At 48.0% G+C, this 22,707-nt stretch overlaps 1 protein-coding gene across 9 annotated transcripts in view; it reads right to left on the bottom strand.

Annotated features, from left to right (window-relative positions):
* Positions 1–22,707, bottom strand: part of POGZ (pogo transposable element derived with ZNF domain) — a 411,414-nt gene that overhangs the window by 248,654 nt on the left and 140,053 nt on the right. For all 9 annotated transcript variants that reach the window (XM_085639417.1, XM_085639420.1, XM_085639422.1 and 6 more), the window contains exons 7-9: positions 16,362–16,652; positions 15,517–15,702; positions 15,034–15,137 (exon numbers count right to left, since the gene is read on the bottom strand). In XM_085639417.1, the coding sequence (XP_085495543.1) occupies positions 15,034–15,137; positions 15,517–15,702; positions 16,362–16,652 (581 nt within the window). The remainder of the gene's footprint in view (positions 1–15,033; positions 15,138–15,516; positions 15,703–16,361; positions 16,653–22,707) is intronic.

Genomic DNA, 22,707 nt, shown 5'->3' with positions numbered 1-22,707 from the left:
GTTTCAAAACCAACTCTCATTTCATACATACACATTTGGTGGTCCCGAAGAAGGTAGTCATGTAAATAATTCTCCCACTGAAACGTATGTAGACTGGAGTGAACAGGATCCCAACCCACAACACAACAATGGATGAAAAAAGAGTGTTTCCTGTTGTATATGGACAATGATTTTAATGGGTGGTTGGGACAAGTATGACTGTGAAAAGTGAGTAAATGCATGTGTATGTATGAAAGGAGAGAGTGGTGTTTGAAACATATGGGGGTATTGTTATGTTTCATACAGGTGCCCGACATAGGCTCAGGTAGCAACCAGACCTTTCACCTAGATTACCCTGACATTACACTATATAAAAATTCTTAGTACTGACCTTTTACCTAGTTACAGTAATGCCTAAATTACATGGGGTTTTCCCTGAAAACTAGCCTCATCCCTTATGCATGAGGATTCTTGGAAACTCAGCAGGACTACGATCTCCTGCATAATATTGAATATGCTACTTACCAGTATGCATCTGTTCTTGGCATGTAGGGCTGCTGACATTCATATCTGTGCATAGATCGCCGCCTAGTGTTGGGTCCGGATGTTTGCACGTTGTTGTCCTGGAAGAGTCTTCGAAGTATCCTGGGATAGGTGACTCCTCCCCTGGACTACAGTGCGCATGGGCATCCTCTCCATCCTCAGATTGTTTTTCGCCATTGTGGCAGTGATGGAGTAGATACAGAAAGTGATGACCATGCTTACAGTAATTCTGAGAGCTGCAGCCGCTACAGGCGCCGGGGAGGAGGGAGGGCGATATGAATGTCAGCAGCCCTACATGCCAAGAACAGATGCATACTGGTAAGTAGCATATTCAGTTCGAGGCATGTGGGCTGCTGAATTCATATCTGTGCATAGAATACATAGCAGTACCCCCTATTAGCGGCGGCTACCAGTGCCAGCTGCAGCGGTCTGAAAAAGAGTTTTGAGAACAGCCTGTCCTACAGCTGCCTGCTGTTTTGATTGCACATCTACACAATAGTGTTTGGTAAATGTGTGTGTAGTGGACCAGGTGGCTGCTCTACATATATCATGCAAAGGAATGTTTCCCAGGAAAGCCATGGAGGCCCCTAACTTACGTGTTGAGTGGGCTCGTGGGGGAATCGTTAATGTGCGTTTAGCCTTTTGATAGCAAATTTGAATACATTTAACGATCCATCTGGCTATACCTACTTTGGAGATAGCGTTACCTTTGTGGTGTGGGGCAAAGGCAACGAAAAGTTGTTTTGTTTTCCTAAAGACTTTAGTCCTGTCGATATAGTACATGAGGGCTCTCTTTACATCCAGTGTATGGAGTGCTCTTTCTGCGACAGTTTGTGGGTTTTGAAAGAAAACAGGCAGTTCAATAGTTTGATTCATGTGGAACTGCGATATTACCTTGGGCATGAATTTGGGGTTGGTACGTAGTACGACCCTGTTGGCGTGAACCTGTATGAATGGCTCTTGAACGGTTAGTGCCTGGAGTTCACTAACTCTCCTTAAAGAAGTGATTGCTACTAGGAAAGCTACTTTCCAGGTGAGGAATTGAATCTCGCATGAGTGTAGAGGTTCGAAGGGTGGACCCATCAGGCATGTGAGGACCAAGTTGAGGTTCCACATCGGAGCTGGTGGGTGGCTTGGAGGAATTACTCGTTTGAGTCCTTCCAAGAATGCTTTGATGGCCGGCACTCTGAATAAAGAGAGGTGCTGCCTGTTCTGGAGATAGGCTGATATTGCGGTCAAATGGACACGTATTGAGGTGTATGCCAGATTGCATCGGTATAGGTGTAAGAGGTAACAAATTATGTTTTGGATGGATGCGTCTAGCGGGTTAATGTCATTATTATTGCAATAAATGACAAATCTTTTCCATTTGGCTGCATAGCAAGCTCTGGTAGTGGGTCTCCTGGCCTCCTTAATGATGTCCATACAGTCAGGTGGCAGGTTTAGGTAGCCAAACTCTAGGACTTCAGGAGCCAGATTGCCAGGTTCAGCTGTTGCGGATCTGGGTGCTGAATCTCTCCATGGTTCTGCGTCAAATGCGCGGGTTTGATCCGCAGTCTTTGATGCGGCACCACGGAAAGTTCGAGAAAGGTGGTGTACCATGGCTGGCGTGCCCACGTTGGAGCAACCAGGACGAGTGTCAGTGAGTGTTGTCTGAGTTTGCGAGCCACCAGCGGTATCAATGGTGCTGGGGCAAAAGCGTACGCAAATCTGCCGGACCAGTTCATCCATATCGCATTGCCCTGCGACTGCGGATGTGGGAACCTGGCGGCAAAGCTTTGGCATTTTGCGTTTTCGCTTGTGGCGAATAGGTCTATCTCTGGATGACCCCACTGCTGGAAGTACGGTTGGAGTACTGATGGGTGTAACTCCCACTCGTGCATCTGGTGGCTGTGTCTGCTGAGCAGATCCGCCATCTGGTTGTTCTTGCCGGGGAGGTGTTCCGCCATGAGGAACATGTTCCTCTGAATGGCCCACTTCCACATGCTCTGAGCCAGATGAGACAACTGTGGAGAGTGTGTTCCTCCCTGCTTCTGTATGTAGTACATGGCAGTCATGTTGTCCGTCCGGATCAACACGACTTTGTTGCACAAGTGTACTTTGAATGCCTTCATAGCCAGGAAGATCGCCATCAGTTCTAGAAGGTTGATGTGCATCTTCTTTTGTTGTATTGTCCATAGTCCCTGCACTGTGTAATTGAGTACATGAGCTCCCCATCCCTGGAGAGACGCGTCCGCTGGCAGTATTATTTGTGGAACAGGCTCTTGGAACGGTCGGCCCTTGCAAAGGTTTTGTGGATTCCACCAATGCAGAGAGTTGTATGCCCGACCGCTCACCAACACTAGGTCTTTCAACTGTCCTTGAGCCGGATTCCATTGACGTGCTAAGCACTCCTGAAGCGGGCGCATATGTAGTCTCGCGTGTGGGACTATGAAAATGCAGGAGGCCATCATGCCTATCAACTGCATGAACACTCGCGCAGGAAGGGAGTGTTGGGGTTTAAACTTGGAAATCAGCATTTGCATGCTGTTGATTCTCACTAAATTCGGCTGAGCTGTGGCCGCCAGAGTGTCTATGGTCGCACCTAGGTACTGTTGTACGTGTGCGGGTTGGAGATGTGATTTTGGGTAATTTAGTGAGAACCCCAGACTGTGAAGAAGGTGAATGGTGCGGGACACGTGGCTGGCACATTGCTGGGCTGACTTTGCCTGAACAAGCCAGTCGTCCAGGTAGGGGTAGACATGAATGTGTTGCCTCCGTAAATGTGCGGCCACAGTAGCTAGGCACTTTGGGAAAACTCTGGGCGCTGTTGTCACGCCGAAGGGAAGAACCTTGAATTGGTAGTGCTGCCCTTGAATAGTGAACCTGAGATATTTCCTGTGTGATGGGTGAATGGGTATGTGGAAATACGCATCTTTGAGGTCTAGCATGGCTAGGAAGTCTCCCTGTTTGAGCAGTGGGAGGACTTGTTGCAGGGTGAGCATGTGGAAATGCTCCGAGAGAATGTAGTGGTTGAGGGGTCTCAGGTCTAGTATAGGTCTGAGTGACCCGTCCTTTTTCGGTATTAAAAAGTACAGGGAGTACACCCCCGTACCTTGCTCGTGGACGGGTACGACCTCTATTGCGCCTTTTTGCAGCATACTTAGCACCTCCTGCTGTAATAGCGTTAAGTGCTCTGAGGACATAGGACGGTGTTTTGGCGGTATTGTGGGTGGAGTTGAGGTTAATTCTAGGCAGTAACCGTGTTTGATAATATCTTTGACCCACCTGTCCGTGGTGATGGAGTTCCACGTGGACAGGAACCTTTGTAGCCTTCCCCCGACAGGTGTTATGTGGTCGGGGGGAAGGGAGAGGGCGTCACGGTTTGTTCTTGGGGGAGGACCTGGTGTTGCCGTATCCGCGTCCTCTGCCCTTTGTGCTTGAGCCACGATATCCACCCCGGGTGTTTTTATCGTAGGAACTTTGTGTGTTTCCCTTGTTGTAGGTTTGCTGTGACCCCTGTCCTCTACCTGCTCCTCTATTTCCGGGGCGACGAAAGGAGCCACTCCGAAAGGTCTGTGTTTGGAGAGCCCCCATGGACTTTGCAGTGTCTGTGTCCTTTTTTATTTTTTCTAGGGTGGTGTCAACCTCTGGCCCGAATAAGTAGTCGGGGTTGACCGGCTGGTTGAGGATGTTATTTTGTACCTCAGGTTTGAATCCGGAGATTCTTAACCATGCGTGTCGTCGTAACATGACGCTAGTGTTTATGGCTCTGGCAGCTGTATCTGCGACATCCAGTGCACACTTAATGGATGCGTTCGTGAGGAGTTGTCCCTCCCTGATGAGGATCTCTGCTCCCTCTTTGTATTGGTCAGGGAGATGTTGGAGTAAGGTTTCTAATGTGTCATAATGTGCGCGATCGTAGCGAGCTAGGAGCGCCTGAGTATTGGCAATACGCCATATGTTAGCTGCTTGGGCTGCAACCCGTTTGCCGGAGGTCTCTAGCACCTTGGACTCTTTGTCCGGGGAAGGAGCATCCCCAGTCGTCTGCGAGTGCGCCCGTTTGCGAGCATTCGCGACTACTATGGAATCCAGAGGCAACTGGCCTCTAATGTAGGTAGGGTCCCCAGGCGCCGACCTATATTTTTTGTCGATCCTGGGGTTTATTACTCTCGCCCTGGTGGGTTCTTTGAAAATGTCCTTTGCTGGTTTGAGGACACCTTTCATCATGGGTAGAGTTTTGATATTCCTTTCTGAGGATGCAAAAGTATCCATGAGAAAATCGTCCTCGATGGTGTCAGAGTGGAGTTGCACACCATGATTGGCCGCAGCACGTTCAATGAGTGCGTTGAATGCGGCAGTGTCCTCTGTGGGAGACGTTTTTGCGCCACATAGCTGCGTGTCCTGTGTATCCATAGGTGCACCCGGGTCTACAGGGTCATCCCAAGCCTGGTCAGGGTCCTGTTGGCCGTCAGGGTCCATCTCTCCGGGGTAGGGGACATGGTCACCCATGTAGTCCTCCAGAACGTCGGTTTCGGAGTGTGTCGGAGAGAAGGACTGTGGATCTTGGTAAGAGGTATGGAGAGGTTCGTAAAGAACTGGTTCCGAATCCACTGGCAGCTTTTTCTTTAGCGGGATCCGGTAGGAGTCCAAAGCTGGCTCGGAAGTTATTCTCCTCTTGTGGAGCATCATTCTGCCGGTGTAGGCACCGATGATGTGTGATGGTGACGTCTCCGTAGGGGAGCGTTCGGCAGGTGTGATCCTGGTGTGGGTGACACGTGTTCTGATTTCGAACAGTTTTGGCGCCGTGGATGGTGGCAGGTCAAAAGTGATGTTGGCCGGTGCCGGAGAAGCTTTTTGAGCTTTTTTCGGCTCGGAGCCTGACGTGTCCTGGAGGGCCGCCTTGTCGTTGATGCGGTGCAAGGACGCTGCAACTTGCCGCACCTGGAACGCCGACGGTTCTTTGGCGCCGACCGGTTCTGTAGAGGCAGGCGTGGACTTCTTCGGCGCCACTGGGTCATCGAGTCGAGGAGAGGTAGTAGCTGTCGACGGCGTCGATGATTGTGCCTTTGGTGCTGCTTTCGAAGCGGTGTGAGACGCAGCAGCCATTTTGACCTTTGTGGCCGGAGCCGATTGTTTCGGTGCCGGGAGCAGAGGCGGTTTGGCGGTACCGATGGTCTTTTTCCGTGTGTCGGCGCCGACGTCGGCTGCTGCGAGCTCGGCACCGAAGTCCCGTTTGGTGCGGTCGGTGTCGACGGGTTTGGCTGGCGTCGAAGGTGTGGTGGGCTTCGATCCGACCAGTGTTACTTTCAGTTTCTGTGGAACCAATACGGCTTTCGGTTTCGATGAAGGGAAACCAGTCGTTTTGGGTAGTAATGGCTGCCGCTGAATGTCCGAGGCCGGGGCCGAAGAACTGCGGGATAGGTCTTGGGTAAGGCCCGAAGGCGATCCCTCGACCGGAGCCATAGACTGACGCACTGGGATATCCTCAGTCTGTACGGGTAGGCCTTGCTCGTCACCGGAGCTACTCTCTTCGGCCCCTAAGGCCTCATCGTAGTCTCCTACCTCGGTTGGCTTCGTCTCTGTGAAAGAGTCGTTCTTCGATGTCTTCCGATCCGGAGTCGTGTTCGGAAGCGGGGCTGGAGGGTAGGTTCTCCACGTCTTCCACATCTTCGTCCTCGGCGCTGAAGATGTTGGTCGGGGCCGGTGCCGTTTGCTGCGCTTCAAGTCTCGCTGCTCGTCGATTCCGGAGAGTCTTCTTGGATCGGAATCGGGCACAGGCCATACATGTGGACTCGTCGTGATCCGGTGAAAGGCATTTGTTGCACACCGGGTGGACGTCGACATGGGGGTATTTCGCATTGCATACAGGACACCGCTTGAATGGTGTCCTCGATTCCATCGTCGATGTCGGGTCGATGGTCGGGTATGATGCGAAAAAGTTGTTCTTGAAGTGAGTAAACTAACAGAGAACTATCGATACCGATCGGGAACAGTACCGACGCGAACTAAAGGCCTTTTGGCCTGTAAAAAGTTTTTCCTAACTTGAGTCAAGATAAGCACATCCGAACCCAATGGCGGAAAAAAACAATCTGAGGATGGAGAGGATGCCCATGCGCACTGTAGTCCAGGGGAGGAGTCACCTATCCCAGGATACTTCGAAGACTCTTCCAGGACAACAACGTGCAAACATCCGGACCCAACACTAGGCGGCGATCTATGCACAGATATGAATTCAGCAGCCCACATGCCTCGAACATATGTATAAGGGTCATTCCTTCTGTCATCCTAAGTCCACCATGACACAGCAAGGTAGATACCCTGAGGGTACCACTTTGGGTATATAAACACCATGTCTTTTCTGAGGCAGGGAGAGGAGAAAAAGGACTTCCGTGCTGACACACTGACACGAGACGCTGAGGTTCCTGCACACAGACACTTCAGCTCGCAGTGGTCTGACATCCCTCATGGGGTGTCCATCTCAAGACCAAGACGGGGTCCCACAGTCTCTCACTGCAGGTAATGGGGTTGAATTTAACCTACAGGGATTCTTGGCTCTTCACCTACATACATGCTAGGTACACTTAGGTACATCTAGTTAGGATCGCATCATAGGAGTACGCCTTATCACGGTCATGTATTTTTATACCTACCTTTATTCACTGTTTTAGCACTATGGCAGGAATCTACCATCCTTTTACTCTATTGGTGCTTACAATTATTTATATCTGTTTCTGTCTTATGGTTGTTTCAGCACACCTATTTTACATTAGAATGACGCTGGTTCAATAAATGCTTATTGAAAACGTCCCCATTATTTATTCTGTGTACTCCTCTGAGACTTAGTGAGCACGAGTGACTGAGCAAAAAGTACTGTACTGTTTCCAAGATCCCTGGTGGGACAGAGTTGTCATGTTCGATAGTTGCCAAGAACTATTCTCTCCTTGGTAAGAGGGGTTTCTAGTGGCAATGTGAGCTAGCTGGCATACAGGCAAACATACCCGGTGGGGGTATCTGGAATCAGTCTGGACACCAATCCCACAGTCTATGTTGTCTAAACGTGCAGATCCTATATAGGTTTATAAGAACTACATGACAGTATGAGTACGATTATGATAATGAGAAGAGGTATTTATTGCTTCTGAATATTTGTTATTGTATAAAGTTATGTCTCTGTGTCTTTTGTCTTTTTAGCATCAGGGTTCTTTACACCATCTTTGAAGTGAAAAGCATTGATCAAAGAACCACCTATTTTTTTTTTTTAATAAAACTGTCTTCCACTGTATATACTGTATGCATTCATACTACGTGTAATCAAATTGAGATTTGTAAAATGTGTAAAGTAGAGAAATAAACCTAAAAAATTAAAAACAAACAAAAAAAGGATTGACACAAAGACTAAATGTATTAGTTTGTAGGGAAACATAAATAGGGCCAGCTGTAGAAGCTATTCATTAGCCCCTTAGCAATACAGGTTGTGCGGGACGGTGATTTCATTATATTGTTTCTCCTTCCCCCTTTGTCCCAGACCTAATAGTGCACTTTCAGGGAGCATCTTTCCTTATATAGAGGTGTAGCTTTTTCCTCAGTCACAGGAGATTAACAGTCTTTACTGCACTGGATTTTTTACTTTTGCAGAAATAGTTCTTGCACCGATTGACATTCTTGATGTTGCAATTATTGCTGCATCTTTCAAATAGGTATTTTTGGCCTCAATCATATCTCTTTAAGAGCACCTTAAGAACTTTTCCTCTTCTAGGCCAACAGACATCAGTGTCTCATATTCATGCATGGTAACTCACTGTCTGCATGAGAAAGGAATAAGGAATATGCTACTTACCAGTATGCATCTGTTCTTGGCATGTAGAGCTGCAGAGTCACACACTGAGGATAAGATCGCCATCTGGTGTTGGGCTCGGATGATTGCAGGTTGTTGTTGTCTTCGGAGAAGTCTTTGGTCACGAGGTTGGTGACTCCTCCCCTGGACAACAGTGCGCATGGGCATCCACTCCATCGGCAGATTGTTTTTCGCCATGATGGGAAAAGATGGAGTATATAGAAAAGAAAGAAAGGATGTCCATGTGTAATGTCTAAGTAAGACGGATGCTGGAACAGATACAGGTCCCGGGGAGGCGGGCGGGCGTGTGTGACTCTGCAGCTCTACATGCCAAGAACAGATGCATACTGGTAAGTAGCATATTCCGTTCGAGGCATATGAGCTGCAGATCACACACTGAGGATAGATTATACAGCAGTGCTCCCCTTAGCGGTGGTCGCCTGTATCCGTTGCAGCAGTTTGAAATAAAGTTTTTAGGACAGCCTGGCCCACGGAGGCCTGTTGTTTGGCCTGCACGTCAACACAATAGTGTTTAGTGAAGGTATGCGTGGTAGACCATGTGGCTGCCTTGCAAATGTCTTCTAAGGGAATATTGCCTAAGAAGGCCATAGAAGCCCCTATTTTACGCGTGGAGTGCGCCCTAGGGGGAACTGTGAGTGTACGTTTAGCCTTGAGGTAGCATATTTGGATGCATTTAACTATCCACCTGGCTATTCCTGATTTGGAGATCGGGTTGCCTTTGTGTGGTGGCGCGAAAGCAACAAAGAGTTGTTTTGTCTTTCGAAAAGGTTTTGTTCTGTCGATGTAATAAAGCAATGCTCTTTTAACATCTAAGGTATGTAGGGCCCTTTCAGCTACCGAGTCTGGATTTGGGAAAAAGACCGGTAGTTCTACTGATTGGTTAAGGTGGAAAGGGGAAATCACTTTTGGAAGAAATTTAGGGTTTGTCCTAAGAACCACTTTGTTACGGTGTAGTTGTAAGAAAGGTTCTTCAAGTGTAAGGGCTTGTATTTCACTTACTCTGCGCAGGGAAGTGATTGCGATAAGGAAGGCTACTTTCCATGTTAGGAATTGCAATTCACATTTGTGCATAGGTTCAAATGGGGGGCCCATGAGTCTTGTTAGAACCACATTGAGATTCCACACTGGGGCAGGTGGCAATCTTGGGGGAAGAATCCTTTTGAGACCTTCCATAAACGCTTTGATGGCTGGTACCTTAAAAAGGGACAGGTGTTGCCTATTTTGCAAGTAGGCTGCCAAGGCTGCTAGGTGTAATCGTATAGAGGAATACGCTAGATTGCATCTTTGCAAGTGTAGTAGATAGCAAATGATGTTTTGGATGGAAGCATCCAATGGATGTATGTCATTATTAGCGCAGTAGATGGCAAATCGTTTCCATTTAGCGGCATAACACGCTCTAGTAGTAGGGCGTCTGGCTTCTTTTATGATATTCATACAGTCTGGAGGGAGATTGAGGTAACCGAACTCTAAGACCTCAGGAGCCAGATCGCTAGGTTCAGTGTTTGAGGATCTGGGTGTCTGATTTCTCCATGGTTCTGGGTTAACAGATCCGGGGAGAGGTGTAGCTTTTGATGTGGAACTAAAGATAGTTCCAGAAGTGTGGTGAACCATGGTTGACGTGCCCAAGTGGGAGCCACTAGTATTAGTGTTAGTGACTGTTGTTTCAGTTTGCGTACCACAAATGGAACTAGTGGGAGAGGCGGAAAGGCGTACGCAAATCTGCCTGACCAGTTCATCCATAGGGCATTGCCCTTCGACTGTGGGTGTGGAAACCTGGCGGCGAAGGTTGGGCATTTTGTGTTTTCGGGAGTGGCGAACAGGTCTATGTCTGGTTGTCCCCACTTTTGGAAGAAGGGGAGTAGAACCTTGGGGTGTAGTTCCCATTCGTGGATCTGTTGTGTGTGGCGACTTAGGAGGTCGGCCACTTGGTTGTGGATCCCTGGGAGATGTTCTGCTAACAGGTAGATGTTTTGGGGAATTGCCCATCTCCAGATTTGCTGTGCCAGTTGGGACAGTTGGAGAGAGTGTGTCCCTCCCTGTTTCTGTATATAATACATTGTCGTCATGTTGTCTGTGCGTATGAGGACAGTTTTGTTCTTTAGGTGAATTTGAAAGGATTTTAGTGCTAGGAACACTGCTAAGAGTTCCAGGTGGTTGATGTGGAGCAGTTTTTGTTGACTGGTCCATCTGCCCTGAGTGGTATGGTGAAGGAGGTGGGCTCCCCACCCCGTGAGAGATGCGTCTGTAGTTAGCACAACTTGTGGAAGAGGCTCTAAGAACGGTCTCCCTTTGGACAGGTTGATGGTGTTCCACCATTTCAGTGATCGAAGTGAGCGACTGTCCACCAACACCAGATCGGTAAGTTGTCCGTGAGCTTGGTTCCACTGTTGTGCTAAGCATTCTTGTAAGGGACGCATTTGAAGTCGTGCGTGTGGGACTATGGAGATGCACGACGCCATCATGCGTAGGAGCTGCATGAACACTCTTGCTGGAAGAGATGGATGAGTTTGAAATTGAGAGATGAGATTTTGTATACTGGCTATCCTGGCTGTGCTGGGATAGGCAATGGCTTTGGATGTATCTATGGTTGCTCCTAGATACTGATGTAAGTGGGAAGGTTGTAGGTGGGATTTGGGGTAGTTGATAGTGAATCCCAAATCGTGGAGAGTTTGAATCGTGCGATGAGTGTGGAGAACGCATTTTTGGTATGTATTGGCTTTTATGAGCCAATCGTCCAGATAGGGGAAGACATGGATCTGTTGTCTTCTGAGATGCGCTGCCACGACTGCTAGGCACTTGGTGAACACTCTGGGTGCTGTTGTTACTCCGAATGGGAGAACTGTAAATTGATAGTGTTGCCCATCTACCACAAATCGTAGATATTTTCTGTGAGCGGGAAGCATAGGGATGTGAAAGTATGCGTCCTTGAGGTCCAATGTGGCGAGGAAGTCTCCCTGTTGTAAAAGTGGGAGGACTTGTTGGAGAGTGGTCATGTGAAAATGATCCGAATGTATATACTGGTTTAGTAGTCTGAGATCCAGTATGGGCCTTAGTGTTTTGTCCTTTTTGGGAATGAGGAAGTATAGAGAATATACCCCTTTTCCCTGATGTTGAAGGGGGACTGGTTCTATCGCATGTTTTTGTAACAGGGATTGAACTTCTTGTTTGAGGAGAGAGAGATGATGCGAGGACATTGGACGTTGTTTGGGCGGTATGTTTGGGGGGGATTGTATGAGTTCGAGGCAGTAGCCAGACTGGATAATTTGTCTTACCCACCTGTCTGTGGTGATGGAAGTCCAGACAGGCAGGAATTGTTGGAGTCGCCCCCCGACCGGAGTGGAATGGTCTGGGGGGAGTGGTGGCAAGTCACTGTTTGGTGGCTGGTGAGGTGCGGGTGTTGTTGTTGTTGCCCCGTCCTCGACCTTTGTTATTGTTTCCCCTATAACCTCCCCGGAAGTAACCTCTGTTAGGGGATGTTTGTCCAGAATTTTTAAAGGTGGACGTGGTCTCAGTTGATGTGTTTTTGGAGCCTCCTCTATAAAAGGAGCGACGAAAGGAACCCCGGTTTTGATGAGACTGCAGTGCTCCCATAGACTTGGCAGTTTCATTATCCTTTTTCATTTTTTCTAATGCAGTATCCACTGCAGGGCCAAATAGCTGCTCTTGGTTGAAAGGTTGAGCTAGAATTGCGGTTTGAACCTCCGGTTTAAAACCGGAAATACGGAGCCAGGCATGTCGTCTGAGTAAGACGCCAGTATTGACCGCTCTAGAAGCAGTGTCTGCTGCATCTAAGGCGCATTTAATGGAGGCATTAGATATTAATTTGCCTTCTTGGATGAGGTCAGAGGCCTGGGACTTAAAAGGTTCAGGCAGATGTTGCATAAGGTCCTCAAGTTGGTCATAATGCGCTCTATCATACCTGGCTAACAGGGCTTGGGTATTCGCAATACGCCAATGGTTAGCCGCCTGCGCGGCGACCCGTTTGCCCGAGGCTTCTAAAAGCTTAGACTCCTTGTCTGGGGGAGGCGTTTCTCCAGTTGTCTGTGAGTTAGCGCGCTTCCTGGCATTTGATACGACTAGGGAGTCTAAAGGGAGCTGGGCCTTAATGTATGCAGGGTCTTGCGGGGCTGGTCGGTACTTTTTTTCGATGCGTGGGTTGAGAACCCTAGCTCGAACAGGGTCTTTAAAGACTTCAGTAGCATGCTTTATGACCCCTTTGATCATGGGCAGTATGTGAACAGTCTTTTGTGACTGCTCAAAGGTATCAAGGAGGAAGTCCTCTTCAATGGCGTCTGTGTGCATAGTAACGCCGTGGAATGTTGCTGCCCTATTTATAAGTTGGCCGTACCCTAGGTGGTCATCAGGAGGGGAGGGCTTGGAAGGGTAGGTAGTGGGGTCAGGCATGTCAGGTATAGGATAAGACCAGTCATCCATGGGTGCTGGGTCTGGGAACGTAAAAGGGTCGTTTGGGTCAACAGGATCATCAAATAAATCAGGGTCCGCCCCTCCCCCTAAGTCATCATTATCATCCTGTGGAGGAGGTGAATGATAGGGAGATGGTAAAGGTAAAGGTAAAGGTAAAGGAGAATCAGGAGGAGGGGGGGGGGGGACGGGTTAGGAGGTAAAACAGGAGAGGAAGGACGAAGTGGTGAAGTAGCACAGTCCTTTTTCCGTATGGGAGCTGGGGGAGGTGTAGTGTCCAGCTTCCGCTTTTTATATGGGATGGCAGTCACATGTCCCGTTTTAGGATTGATATAGATCCGCTTCTGAGTAGGATCTGGTCGAAAAAGATCATCTGGCTCCGAAGGTGGTGTCTGTGACGTCCGCTTCGGGTCTTTATGAGCTTGTTTCGGCGGGGACGCAGTTTTCGGCTCCGATGATTTTTTCGGTGTCGACTGATTTTTCGGTGTCGACTGATTTTTCGGTGCCGACTGAGGTTTCGGTGCCGACTGAGGTTTCGGTGCCGACTGAGGTTTCGGTGCCGACTGAGGTTTCGGTGCCGACTGAGGTTTCGGTGCCGACTGAGGTTTCGGTGCCGATGGACTTTCAGGCATCGATGTTGAAGAACGTTTCGGTGCCGGTGGAGACTTCGGTGCCGAGGAACGTTTCTGTGCCGAAGGAGATTTCGGTCTTGGAGCCTGTTTCGGTGCCGACAATGGGTGTTTGGGTGCCGAGGGTGTTAAAGGCACAATTAGGTGAGGTTTGCTCGAGCCCGAGCCACCCACAGGCTTAGTTGTCTTCGGAGCCGGGCCCGAGGGCGGGGCTTCTGAAGAGGATTTCCGGTCGCGACTGGGCCCAACTGGCGGAGTCTTGACCAATGCTTTTTTGGATGGGGCAGGGGCAGGGGCAGGGGGGGTGGTACTCACACGCTGCCCTGGAGTGATGAGGTCATCGGAATCGTCGGCTTCGGACACGATCTCGAGATCTTCGGTGTCGTCTTCGGGAACATCTTGAGCAAAGATGTCCTCCGGTTCTGGAGCTGGTTTGGCCATAATATGGCGTCGAGCTCTTCGGTCCCGGAGGGTCTTCTTCGAACGGAAAGCGGAACAAGCTGGACAGGTGGACTCGTTGTGTTCCGGCGACAGGCAGAGGTTGCAGACCTCGTGGTGGTCACTGTGGGGGAACTTCGCTCCACACTGGGGGCATTTTTTGAAGGGTGTCCTGTCCATCAGCCGCTTCCGGAACCGGTCCGAGTTGATGTCGACGTCGATGAAATGAAGATTAAAGAGTTAAATTGATTGCTGGAAGTTTTCTGCTGGAGCGGAAAAAAGTTCATCCGAACCCAATGGCGGAAAAAAACAATCTGCCGATGGAGTGGATGCCCATGCGCACTGTTGTCCAGGGGAGGAGTCACCAACCTCGTGACCAAAGACTTCTCCGAAGACAACAACAACCTGCAATCATCCGAGCCCAACACCAGATGGCGATCTTATCCTCAGTGTGTGATCTGCAGCTCATATGCCTCGAACAGAGGATGCAGCAAAAGGCACATCAAGCCTGATGGGATAAGGAATTGAGCACTAGCCAAGAAGAGTGGCTCATTAAAATGCTGAGCTATATGCCAGAAGCAGAAGAACTCAATAGTCATTGGCTCTGATGGTCATTTGATCTGATGTCCTCTTCGCTTCTTTTAGGATCTCTTTGAATTCATACCTTCTCCGAGCAGTCAATGAAATGATCTAGAGTTCCACAGCTCTCTGCTGTAATGGCCCGGCACAGCAGTAGGCAGCTATTCAACAGTATACAGCTCTTAAAACTAGCTGAAGTCATAAAGGCTTCTTTTTCCACTACATCCAACTTTTTGGTTTCCTTTTAAAAAACGAAAGCATTAACATGGAAAAGCTCCTAGCTTTTGGAATTCTTAAAAGGTGCATGTTGGACCTGGTACTGTGTGTATAAACCCTACCAGAATTCCTCTTTAGTTTTTCGTTGTTCTATAAAAGGGTTTAACAATGGAGTTTTTCAGCCATGTATGTTGGATTCAGGTTAGCTGAATGGATTTAAAAAGCTCAGAAAATCTTGCCTTTATTTCTTTTGTTCATAAGAAAAGTATAATTTAAAAAAGATAAACAATAATCTACTTTATGGACTTTAGAGAATCCTGTGAGAGAGAACCATTTAACTTCATCATATGCCATTTTTTTCCTTACAGACAAGCATGGGCAGGTACTTACGCACATGTGGCCTCGCAACGCTTCAGTGATACGGAACACGGCACTGCATCTTGGGCAAGACTTCCGTCCCTCTGCGTCAAACCCCAATAAAGGGGGCGAAGTCACTAATGAAAGGAATCACAGTATGAAACTTGCTCAGTTGTTAGTTAGAACTGTGGGAAGAAATCATCCCCTTCCCATCCCTTCACTTCCTAAAAAACGTGCAGCTTTCTTTGCAGTAATCCCCCACATAAAGGACCAGTAAGGGAATACCAACCCCTCTACCCGACATTAAAGCTCACCATCCTCGATGAGCCTCAAACACTAAACCATAGAGCCAATTTAGTTGCCAGTTTGCACATATATACAAATTTGCAATTCAGTTCATAAGCAATACTCTCAGGATTATCAAACTTCCTCTCAATAGATTTGCTTCATGCTATTTCCACTATTTAATGATCACTGTAATTACTTATGCAAAAAACAGTCTAAAGAAAATCTTACCTTTCGATGCATGGAGATCTGAAGGTGTGGATCTCTGTAGGTTATTGCTGTTGCTGTTATTTGAAAGTAACACGTGGCTGGGGCTCTGGCTCAACGATGGAACTGTATTCACTGTATTTACCAGCTTCATACCTTCATTGCTATTATCTCCAGGTCTCTTCATTGTCACCAAGTTGGTCATATTGACTGGAGAAATGGAACGTGCAATTTTTGTTAAGAGTGAGATATACAAACATGAAACAAAGGGTTCACAAACTTTGACCACACTGCATCAAAAGACACTGTGGCTCTCTTCTTAAAATTAAAGTAAATTTTTCAATGCGACAAATGTGAGCATTCCACAAGACTTCCCGAAAATTACTATCAGTTTTTTTCACGTAGCGCACAAACCACCACAAAAAAAGTAATTTGGTGCATTTTTCAATTGGTGTTCTTACTCAACTGCACAGACCTTCTAAACCTCAAAACAGTGACATGCTTAGTTTACACCTTGGGAGAACTTAAATGGTTGGTCTCAAACACTGTCAAATTGCATTGATGCACCAAAAAGTGCAGAACACATGCCACTCCGCATCTACCAGTCTGTGCCAGAAAATCATTCCAAGACCTCAGTTTGAACAACAGTCCATTGGCACACAAATACATTGGAAAACTGCATTGGAGTAATGATGCTATTCTTTTGTAGAAGTCACAAAGCCTTTTAATTAATGCCTTGGTAGTTCAAGAGATAATTTATGCGCTCAAGGATTTAAAGTGCTTAGATTTGAAAGGCTACCTCACTGCAGGCATTGTGACAAGCCTCGAGAATCTTTCAATTTTCCCACTCTACAAAAGATTTGCCTTACCCATTTTGGAGTTGTTGTTATTGTGGCTGCTCTGGTTAGGCTGTTGCACAGTGACTGGGCCAAGAGATGAAGGCTGCGAAGGAGCAGTAGTTGATGTGCTGGGTGTGGGCCTGCTCTGCTGGGCTTGGGACTGCGGCACAGAGCTTCGGATGGTCAGGGTTGCAGGAATGACAGTGGTAAATGTGTTGGCATTTGGCCGGACTGGCACACTGTTAGATGGTCTCATTGGAGTCATCTGTGAGAATACCTGAGGAACATTAACAGCCTGCTTCATGAACTGAGTCCCTGGTGCTGAAAGAGAAACCAGAACTTTACACATCGGAAATGTGAACTCCCTATTGTGTGTTATCACCCTCTAGACATATGTCAAGAAGATTCAATAAAGTCTTAGCACATACAGGTAGGAGGACCCTCCCATAAGGTACTCAAAAACCATACCATAAAGCATGCTATTGTGGACAGTTTGACCAACTAAATTAGGGAAAGTTCAATTAGGTGACACAAAGCTAAGTAAGAAAATGAGTTTTAATTCTTCTGAGAAAAAATTGAAAAAAACACAAATTTATTGCAGGCAGGGATGTCAAAAAACAATATTACACTAAAAAAGATAGAAAAATATGTTTGAATCCTGTCGAAAAGTGAACAGACAAGGGTCCAGACACTAATACATTCAGCATTATAATCAAAAATGCATAATGCATGTTTGATGCAGAGCATTATGGCCACTGCTACTTTATCCAGGAAAAGTGCAACCTCTAACTGTGTCAAGACAAAGATAAATGAAATGGTTACTTACCTGAAGGACTAGCTTTGAACTTGAATAATTTTGTGGATTAACATGATGTCCATTATTCCTCTCATTATCATCTAACAGTTTGGTCTAGAATAGTCTTGCTTCCTCTGTTTTTCCTCTCTATCTGTGCACCGACTACTATTTGGTGGATATGTACATCCCCTTGTGACATCAAACATATGGGAAGCTGGCTCTGGATATGATATAACCACTAGGTGGTACTACCGTGCACAGAGTCCAGGGGTTCCTCAAAAGTGTAAAGCGCTCAATGTAAAACCCAAGACGCTCTATCAGTGGTAGTGTGGGCAAGCAGCCTTAGGCCTAGCACAGAGGAGTGTAAGACATTTATTGCATTACAGTGATCATTAATGGACACACGACTAAAGAAGTAGATCCAGACCAATTTTAGAAAAATATACTTAGTTTGTATTTTATTTTAAGACCAAGGTCTTCATACGTTTTTAATTAAAAATAAACTTTTCAACTCCGTCCAGTGCTATCCTATGGGGAAAACAATATTACAGTTAAACAGGTAAGTATTAAACTTACAATCCCAGTCTTCGGAACCAAAAGTCAGCAAGGGTCAGGGGTCAGAAAGTTACCAAAACTGCCCTACCAGTAGCACAGTGGCGGCCGGGTGCAGATGTCACAGTCGGAGTTCAACCCAATGCTTTACAATGGAGACAGGGGGTACCTGGAGCCACACTGCTTGCAGGTAAGTAGATCGATTGCAGGGGCCAAGCTTTGGGGGTTAGGTTAAGCACAATAAGGGGGGCCACAATGCAGAACCAAACATACACCACCAGCGGCACATGGTCGGCCAGGTGCATGTTGCAAATTCTATGTCGGGCACCTAATGCTCGTCAACAGGGATTCTACTTTCGGCAAAGAGGCTGCAAGCGTGGCACAAGAAGTTGCAGGAGGAAGATCAACAACAGCAGAAGTAAGTTGAGATGTAGGGGGGTCATAGGGGCACTGTCGCTTCAGCTCCCAAGGCCCAGGGGCTTCAGGTGCAAGGGTGCCTTCCGACGTCGGAGTTTTCTTACCAGAGCTGGTCACGGTCAGGGGAGCCTCTGGATTCACACTTCAGGCTGGACGCGAGGTCAGGATAGCCGGGGAGACTTCACTGCACAGGTGAACCCCTTAGACTCGGGCCGTGGGCGCCGGGTGCAGAGTGAGCAGTAGATGCGGATCCACCTGGATCCGGAGCCCTTTTAGTAGGTTTCTTCAAGAGAGGTCTGCTGTCCACAGGAGATTTGAGTCTTTTTCAAAGGCGGCAGTCCTCCCAGGGGTTTCAGAGGTTGCTGGCTGAAAGACAGGTCGCAGGTTCACAGAAGCTGAAGTTAGGCCTGTAGGGCTGGGATAAGGCAGTCGTCGTCTTCAGTCTTCTCAACAGTGCCATCTTCTTTATTCTCAGGTCATCGTAGATCTGAGTTCTAGGTCTAAGGGAGCCACCTAAATACTGAATTTAGGGGATGTTTTAGGGGAGTAGCAGGTAGGGCCAATGGGCACCATTCCTGGGGTGACACACCCTCTACCATGCCACCCTCCTGTGGGAGGGGGCATAGCCCTAGTCCACATTGGAGGAGTATGCTCATCTTCAAGATGGCGGGGACTTAACGTTGTGCTTCACCTTAGGGGTGGGGTTGGCAGAGGTCGGCACACCTTCTCATACTTTTGAATTGTTTTCGCTGGTTTTCCTGCCGAAACGTGGGGATGAAAACCAGGGGCTGCCACCAACTGCTAGCAGGGGAGACTAGGGGTCACAATAGAAAGGTGGCAGGGCCTTTGAAGCTCCCCTCTTCGAGCACTGGCCCATCCTGGGGGAGGAGGCATGACGCACAAATTACTTACCTTCGGTAACGATACAATTGTAAGAAACATTAGTTAGTTATAGATTCCTTACCTTAGAATTACCCCCAGGCGTCAGACTGGATCCGGAAAGTTTTTTCGTCAGCAGTACCTCTGCGCATCGGAAGGTGGCGTCAGTCGGCTTCGCATCCATCGGCGGAGACGTCGGGAAGGAGGCTGGGGTCGACGCCAAAAGGGGGAGGGGGGGGGGCAGAGGTAGGGGGGGGATGTGGGGGGACCACCATCGGACACAGTAGTGGTGCCGTTGGAAGCAGCGCCGGTGGAGGTGTAATAAGGTCAACCGGCACCGATCCGGATCCAGACCTGGATCCACGGGGGGCCTGCGGCACGCCGGCAGCAAAGGCCTAGGCCCCCCAACAGAGTACGCTGGGCCCGAAGGCGCGCCGTCAGGTTCGGTCTGCCCAAAGATGGCATGCATCGCCTCGTAGAACGTTCGAAGCTGGGAGGGGTCTCTCCGGGTCCCGGAAGGGAGGGAAGCTCAGAGTTGAACCCTTCAGGCACCGCGCACGGAGCCGCGGGAGTGGCACCACCTACATGTCTCGTCGAGTCAGCCGACCAACCGACGAGAAGGCGAAGAGTGACGATGCTTCTTCGACTTCTTCTTATGCTGTCACTTACCCTACCCAGAGTGCGAAATCTTCGAGCCGGACTAGTGGTGGCTCCGCAACCAGTCCCTCGACCTCCCTCTCGACCGGGAACTCGAATGGCACGGAGCAGACTGCCACAGTTCAAGCGGCTTTCGGGAACACTGCCATAAAGCCTTTGGTGTGAACAACTGACAGTCGGAGCACGACTTGGGGTCGTGGTCGCGCTCCAGGCAAAAGAGGCACGCGCGGTGCGGATCCGCCACCGACATCAATCGGGTACAGGAACCGCAGGTCTTAAAACCAGGCATCCTTCGTGCACTTGTTCGGAGTCGGAGACTCCAAACAGGACGTCGACAAAGGTTAAGAAAAACTTAGTCAAAAAATGACTGAGGTACCGCTCTTTCCGGATCTGTGCTGGCTGGCGCGGAAATAGAAAGAACTGACATCAGCGCGCGAAAGCGGTGTCTAAGTAGCTGTCGTCATCTCAGCGACCAAGACGCCGACGACAGACGCGGAGCCGAACGACGCCACCTTCTGACGCGCAGAGGTACTGCGGACGAAAAAACCTTTCCTGATCCAGTCTGATGCCTGGGGGTAATTCTAAGGTAAGGAATCTATAACTTACATCTTTCTTTCTTATACCTCTACCTAGGATGTGCGTTGTTTCTGTTCCCAGAGAGCTTGGGCTCTCTACCCAGGGGTCCAGAAACATGTCTGGCGGCGGCTGGCTGCATACAGCCAGTCAGAGACCACACCAGGGTCGGTAGGTTTTCAGGGGGCACCTCTGAGGTGTCCTCTGAGTACATGGTACAATACACCCCACACTGGCATCAGTGTGGATTTATTGTAAAGACTAGTTTGGTACCAAACACTCCTATGTTCAGTGAAGCCATTATGGTGCTGTGGAACTCAAGTTGTCGTGTTTCCAGCCCATGCACTCTCTATGGCTTCCCTGGCACTTACAATATTTGGAAATGGGCCCCAATATTGTCGGGGCATATCTGCTCATGCAGATATGCCCTTACCTGTAGTATAGTGCATCCTGCCATAGGGCTTTGAGGCCTGCTAGAGGGGTGACTTATCTATACTTTCAGGTAGTGCTAGTTGACATGGCAGCCAGGCAGGGTGCCATGTCGACATTGTCGTTTTCTTCCTCACAGAGGCATGCAAGGGGAAAGGCAGTGGCATGGTCCCAGTGGGGGGAAGAGGGTCCCAGGAGACCCTCTTCAACCCCCAGGCCATCATCTACTAGGGACTTACAGAGGGCAGAAGTGCCAATTAGGATTTTGTTTTTAGGGAAGAAGCACTGGTACAGGGGATCTGATTGGCAGGAACCCTGTGCGCTTCATTTGAAACCACATCAAAATCAGGCAAAATGTGGGGGGTTAACCATGCAAAAAAGGCACTCTCTCACAAAAAGTATATTCACAAAGCCCCGATCCAACTTAGCAGATTTTCATACAAAATGAAAGGTTGCTCCTTGACAAACATCCATCCCAGTCTATCCAGAAGAATTAGTACTTGTTATGGCTATGCCAGTATTAGAGTAGGCACAGGAGGACATGTCGCTCAAACCCAGGGATTACACAAGGCACCAAGAAGTACTGATAATTATCATCCAGTCAGGATTGAGGAGATTGGCTCTTCCAACATTAAAAAAATTGACTTTTACTAATATTCAGGTAAGAAAATTTGAGATGAAGGAGCCTGCTCTCATTTGCTTAACATGTTTAGATTGTAAATCCAAACACCTTCTGTGTTAACACTTCTCATCTGATATAACATGCCTGTATCACTTAAACATGAATTCGCTGGCTAGGTTTAAAGTATTGTACTAATAGAGTACTGTCTTACTGATCTGTTGCTCTACAGCTTTAACCTGCAGAGGTAATTCACTTAATCTAATATGCCAGCCAACAACTTGTAGTCATCAAGTGACTGAAATTGTGTGCAAACGGATATTAGAAAAGTTGTAAAATAAAAAAAGGCTGTACTAGAAATTGAGCAATTTTCTCCTTTGGGAGCTTGTCTTAGACGGCTCCATTTTAGACACTGCCATTAGTATTTAAATAACCATTACTGTATGTCAAAATATGTATTGTCCAAAAATCCTTCAGGAACTATTTTTTATGAGCCCATCTGCAATTACTTCAGACATATCTTTAATACTCCTACAGTAAAATTTAAAAATGGCATACGATGACCTAAAGGCAAGACCCAGAAAAAGAATTTCAAACATCTGAAAATTTCAGAGTATTTGTGGGATGTCAAATGTCACATTATTCTATAAAAAGACACATCTTTCACAGATAGAAACCTATTTGAACTGAAGAGTTAACTATGAATTAACATCAGTCATGTACAACTATGAGGTTGGAAGGTGTCGTGCAGGTTACATTTTTCGATTGATTGCTGAGTTGTGCAAGCAGACATTTTTCGATAGTTTTGGCGAGGAGACGGAGGTTTTTATGGGTCTGTAATTGCTGAGATCATTCTGGTTAGCGTCCGGTTTCTTGATGAGGAGGGTAACTTGGCAGAGTGTGAGGGAGGCTGGTAAGGAGCCACTGGATCAGCAAGAGTTAATGAGTTTAATCCATGCAGGAGAGAATATGTGCTTGAGATTTTTGACAAGCGTGGAAGGAGGGGGGGGGGGGGTCGGAGAGGTGAGAGGTTGGCTTCACGACAGCAGGTATTTTGAGGACTTTAGGGATAGTGTGGAATTTTGTCCAGGTTGCCTCATTTTACAGTTGCAGGTGGTCGAGTTCAGTGTTCTGGATGGCTAAGGAGCAGAGTGTTGGGGGGGGGGGTGCATCAGGAGATGGCGGTGTGGCAATGGATAGACCCTCTTTGTTATAGGGGATGTCTGGTGTCTTTGGTATAGGGTTGGGTGGAGGATGGGTCCAGGGAGAGTGCTATTTTTTCAACAAATACAGCAGCGGACCCTTCACAGAGCTTAGTGGGGCCAGTGATTGAGTGAGGTGGAAACAAGGAGGTTTGTTGTTTGATGATGTTGAAGAAGAGGTCAGTGGGTCTGTTCCTAGATTGGTTGAGTTGGGCTCGGAAGAAGGAGGATTTTTCTCTGAAGATGTGTTTT

Source organism: Triturus cristatus, chromosome 12 (assembly GCF_964204655.1).
Source record: "Triturus cristatus chromosome 12, aTriCri1.1, whole genome shotgun sequence".
NCBI lineage: Eukaryota > Metazoa > Chordata > Amphibia > Caudata > Salamandridae > Triturus > Triturus cristatus.
This window is presented reverse-complemented; position numbering and strand designations above follow the sequence as displayed.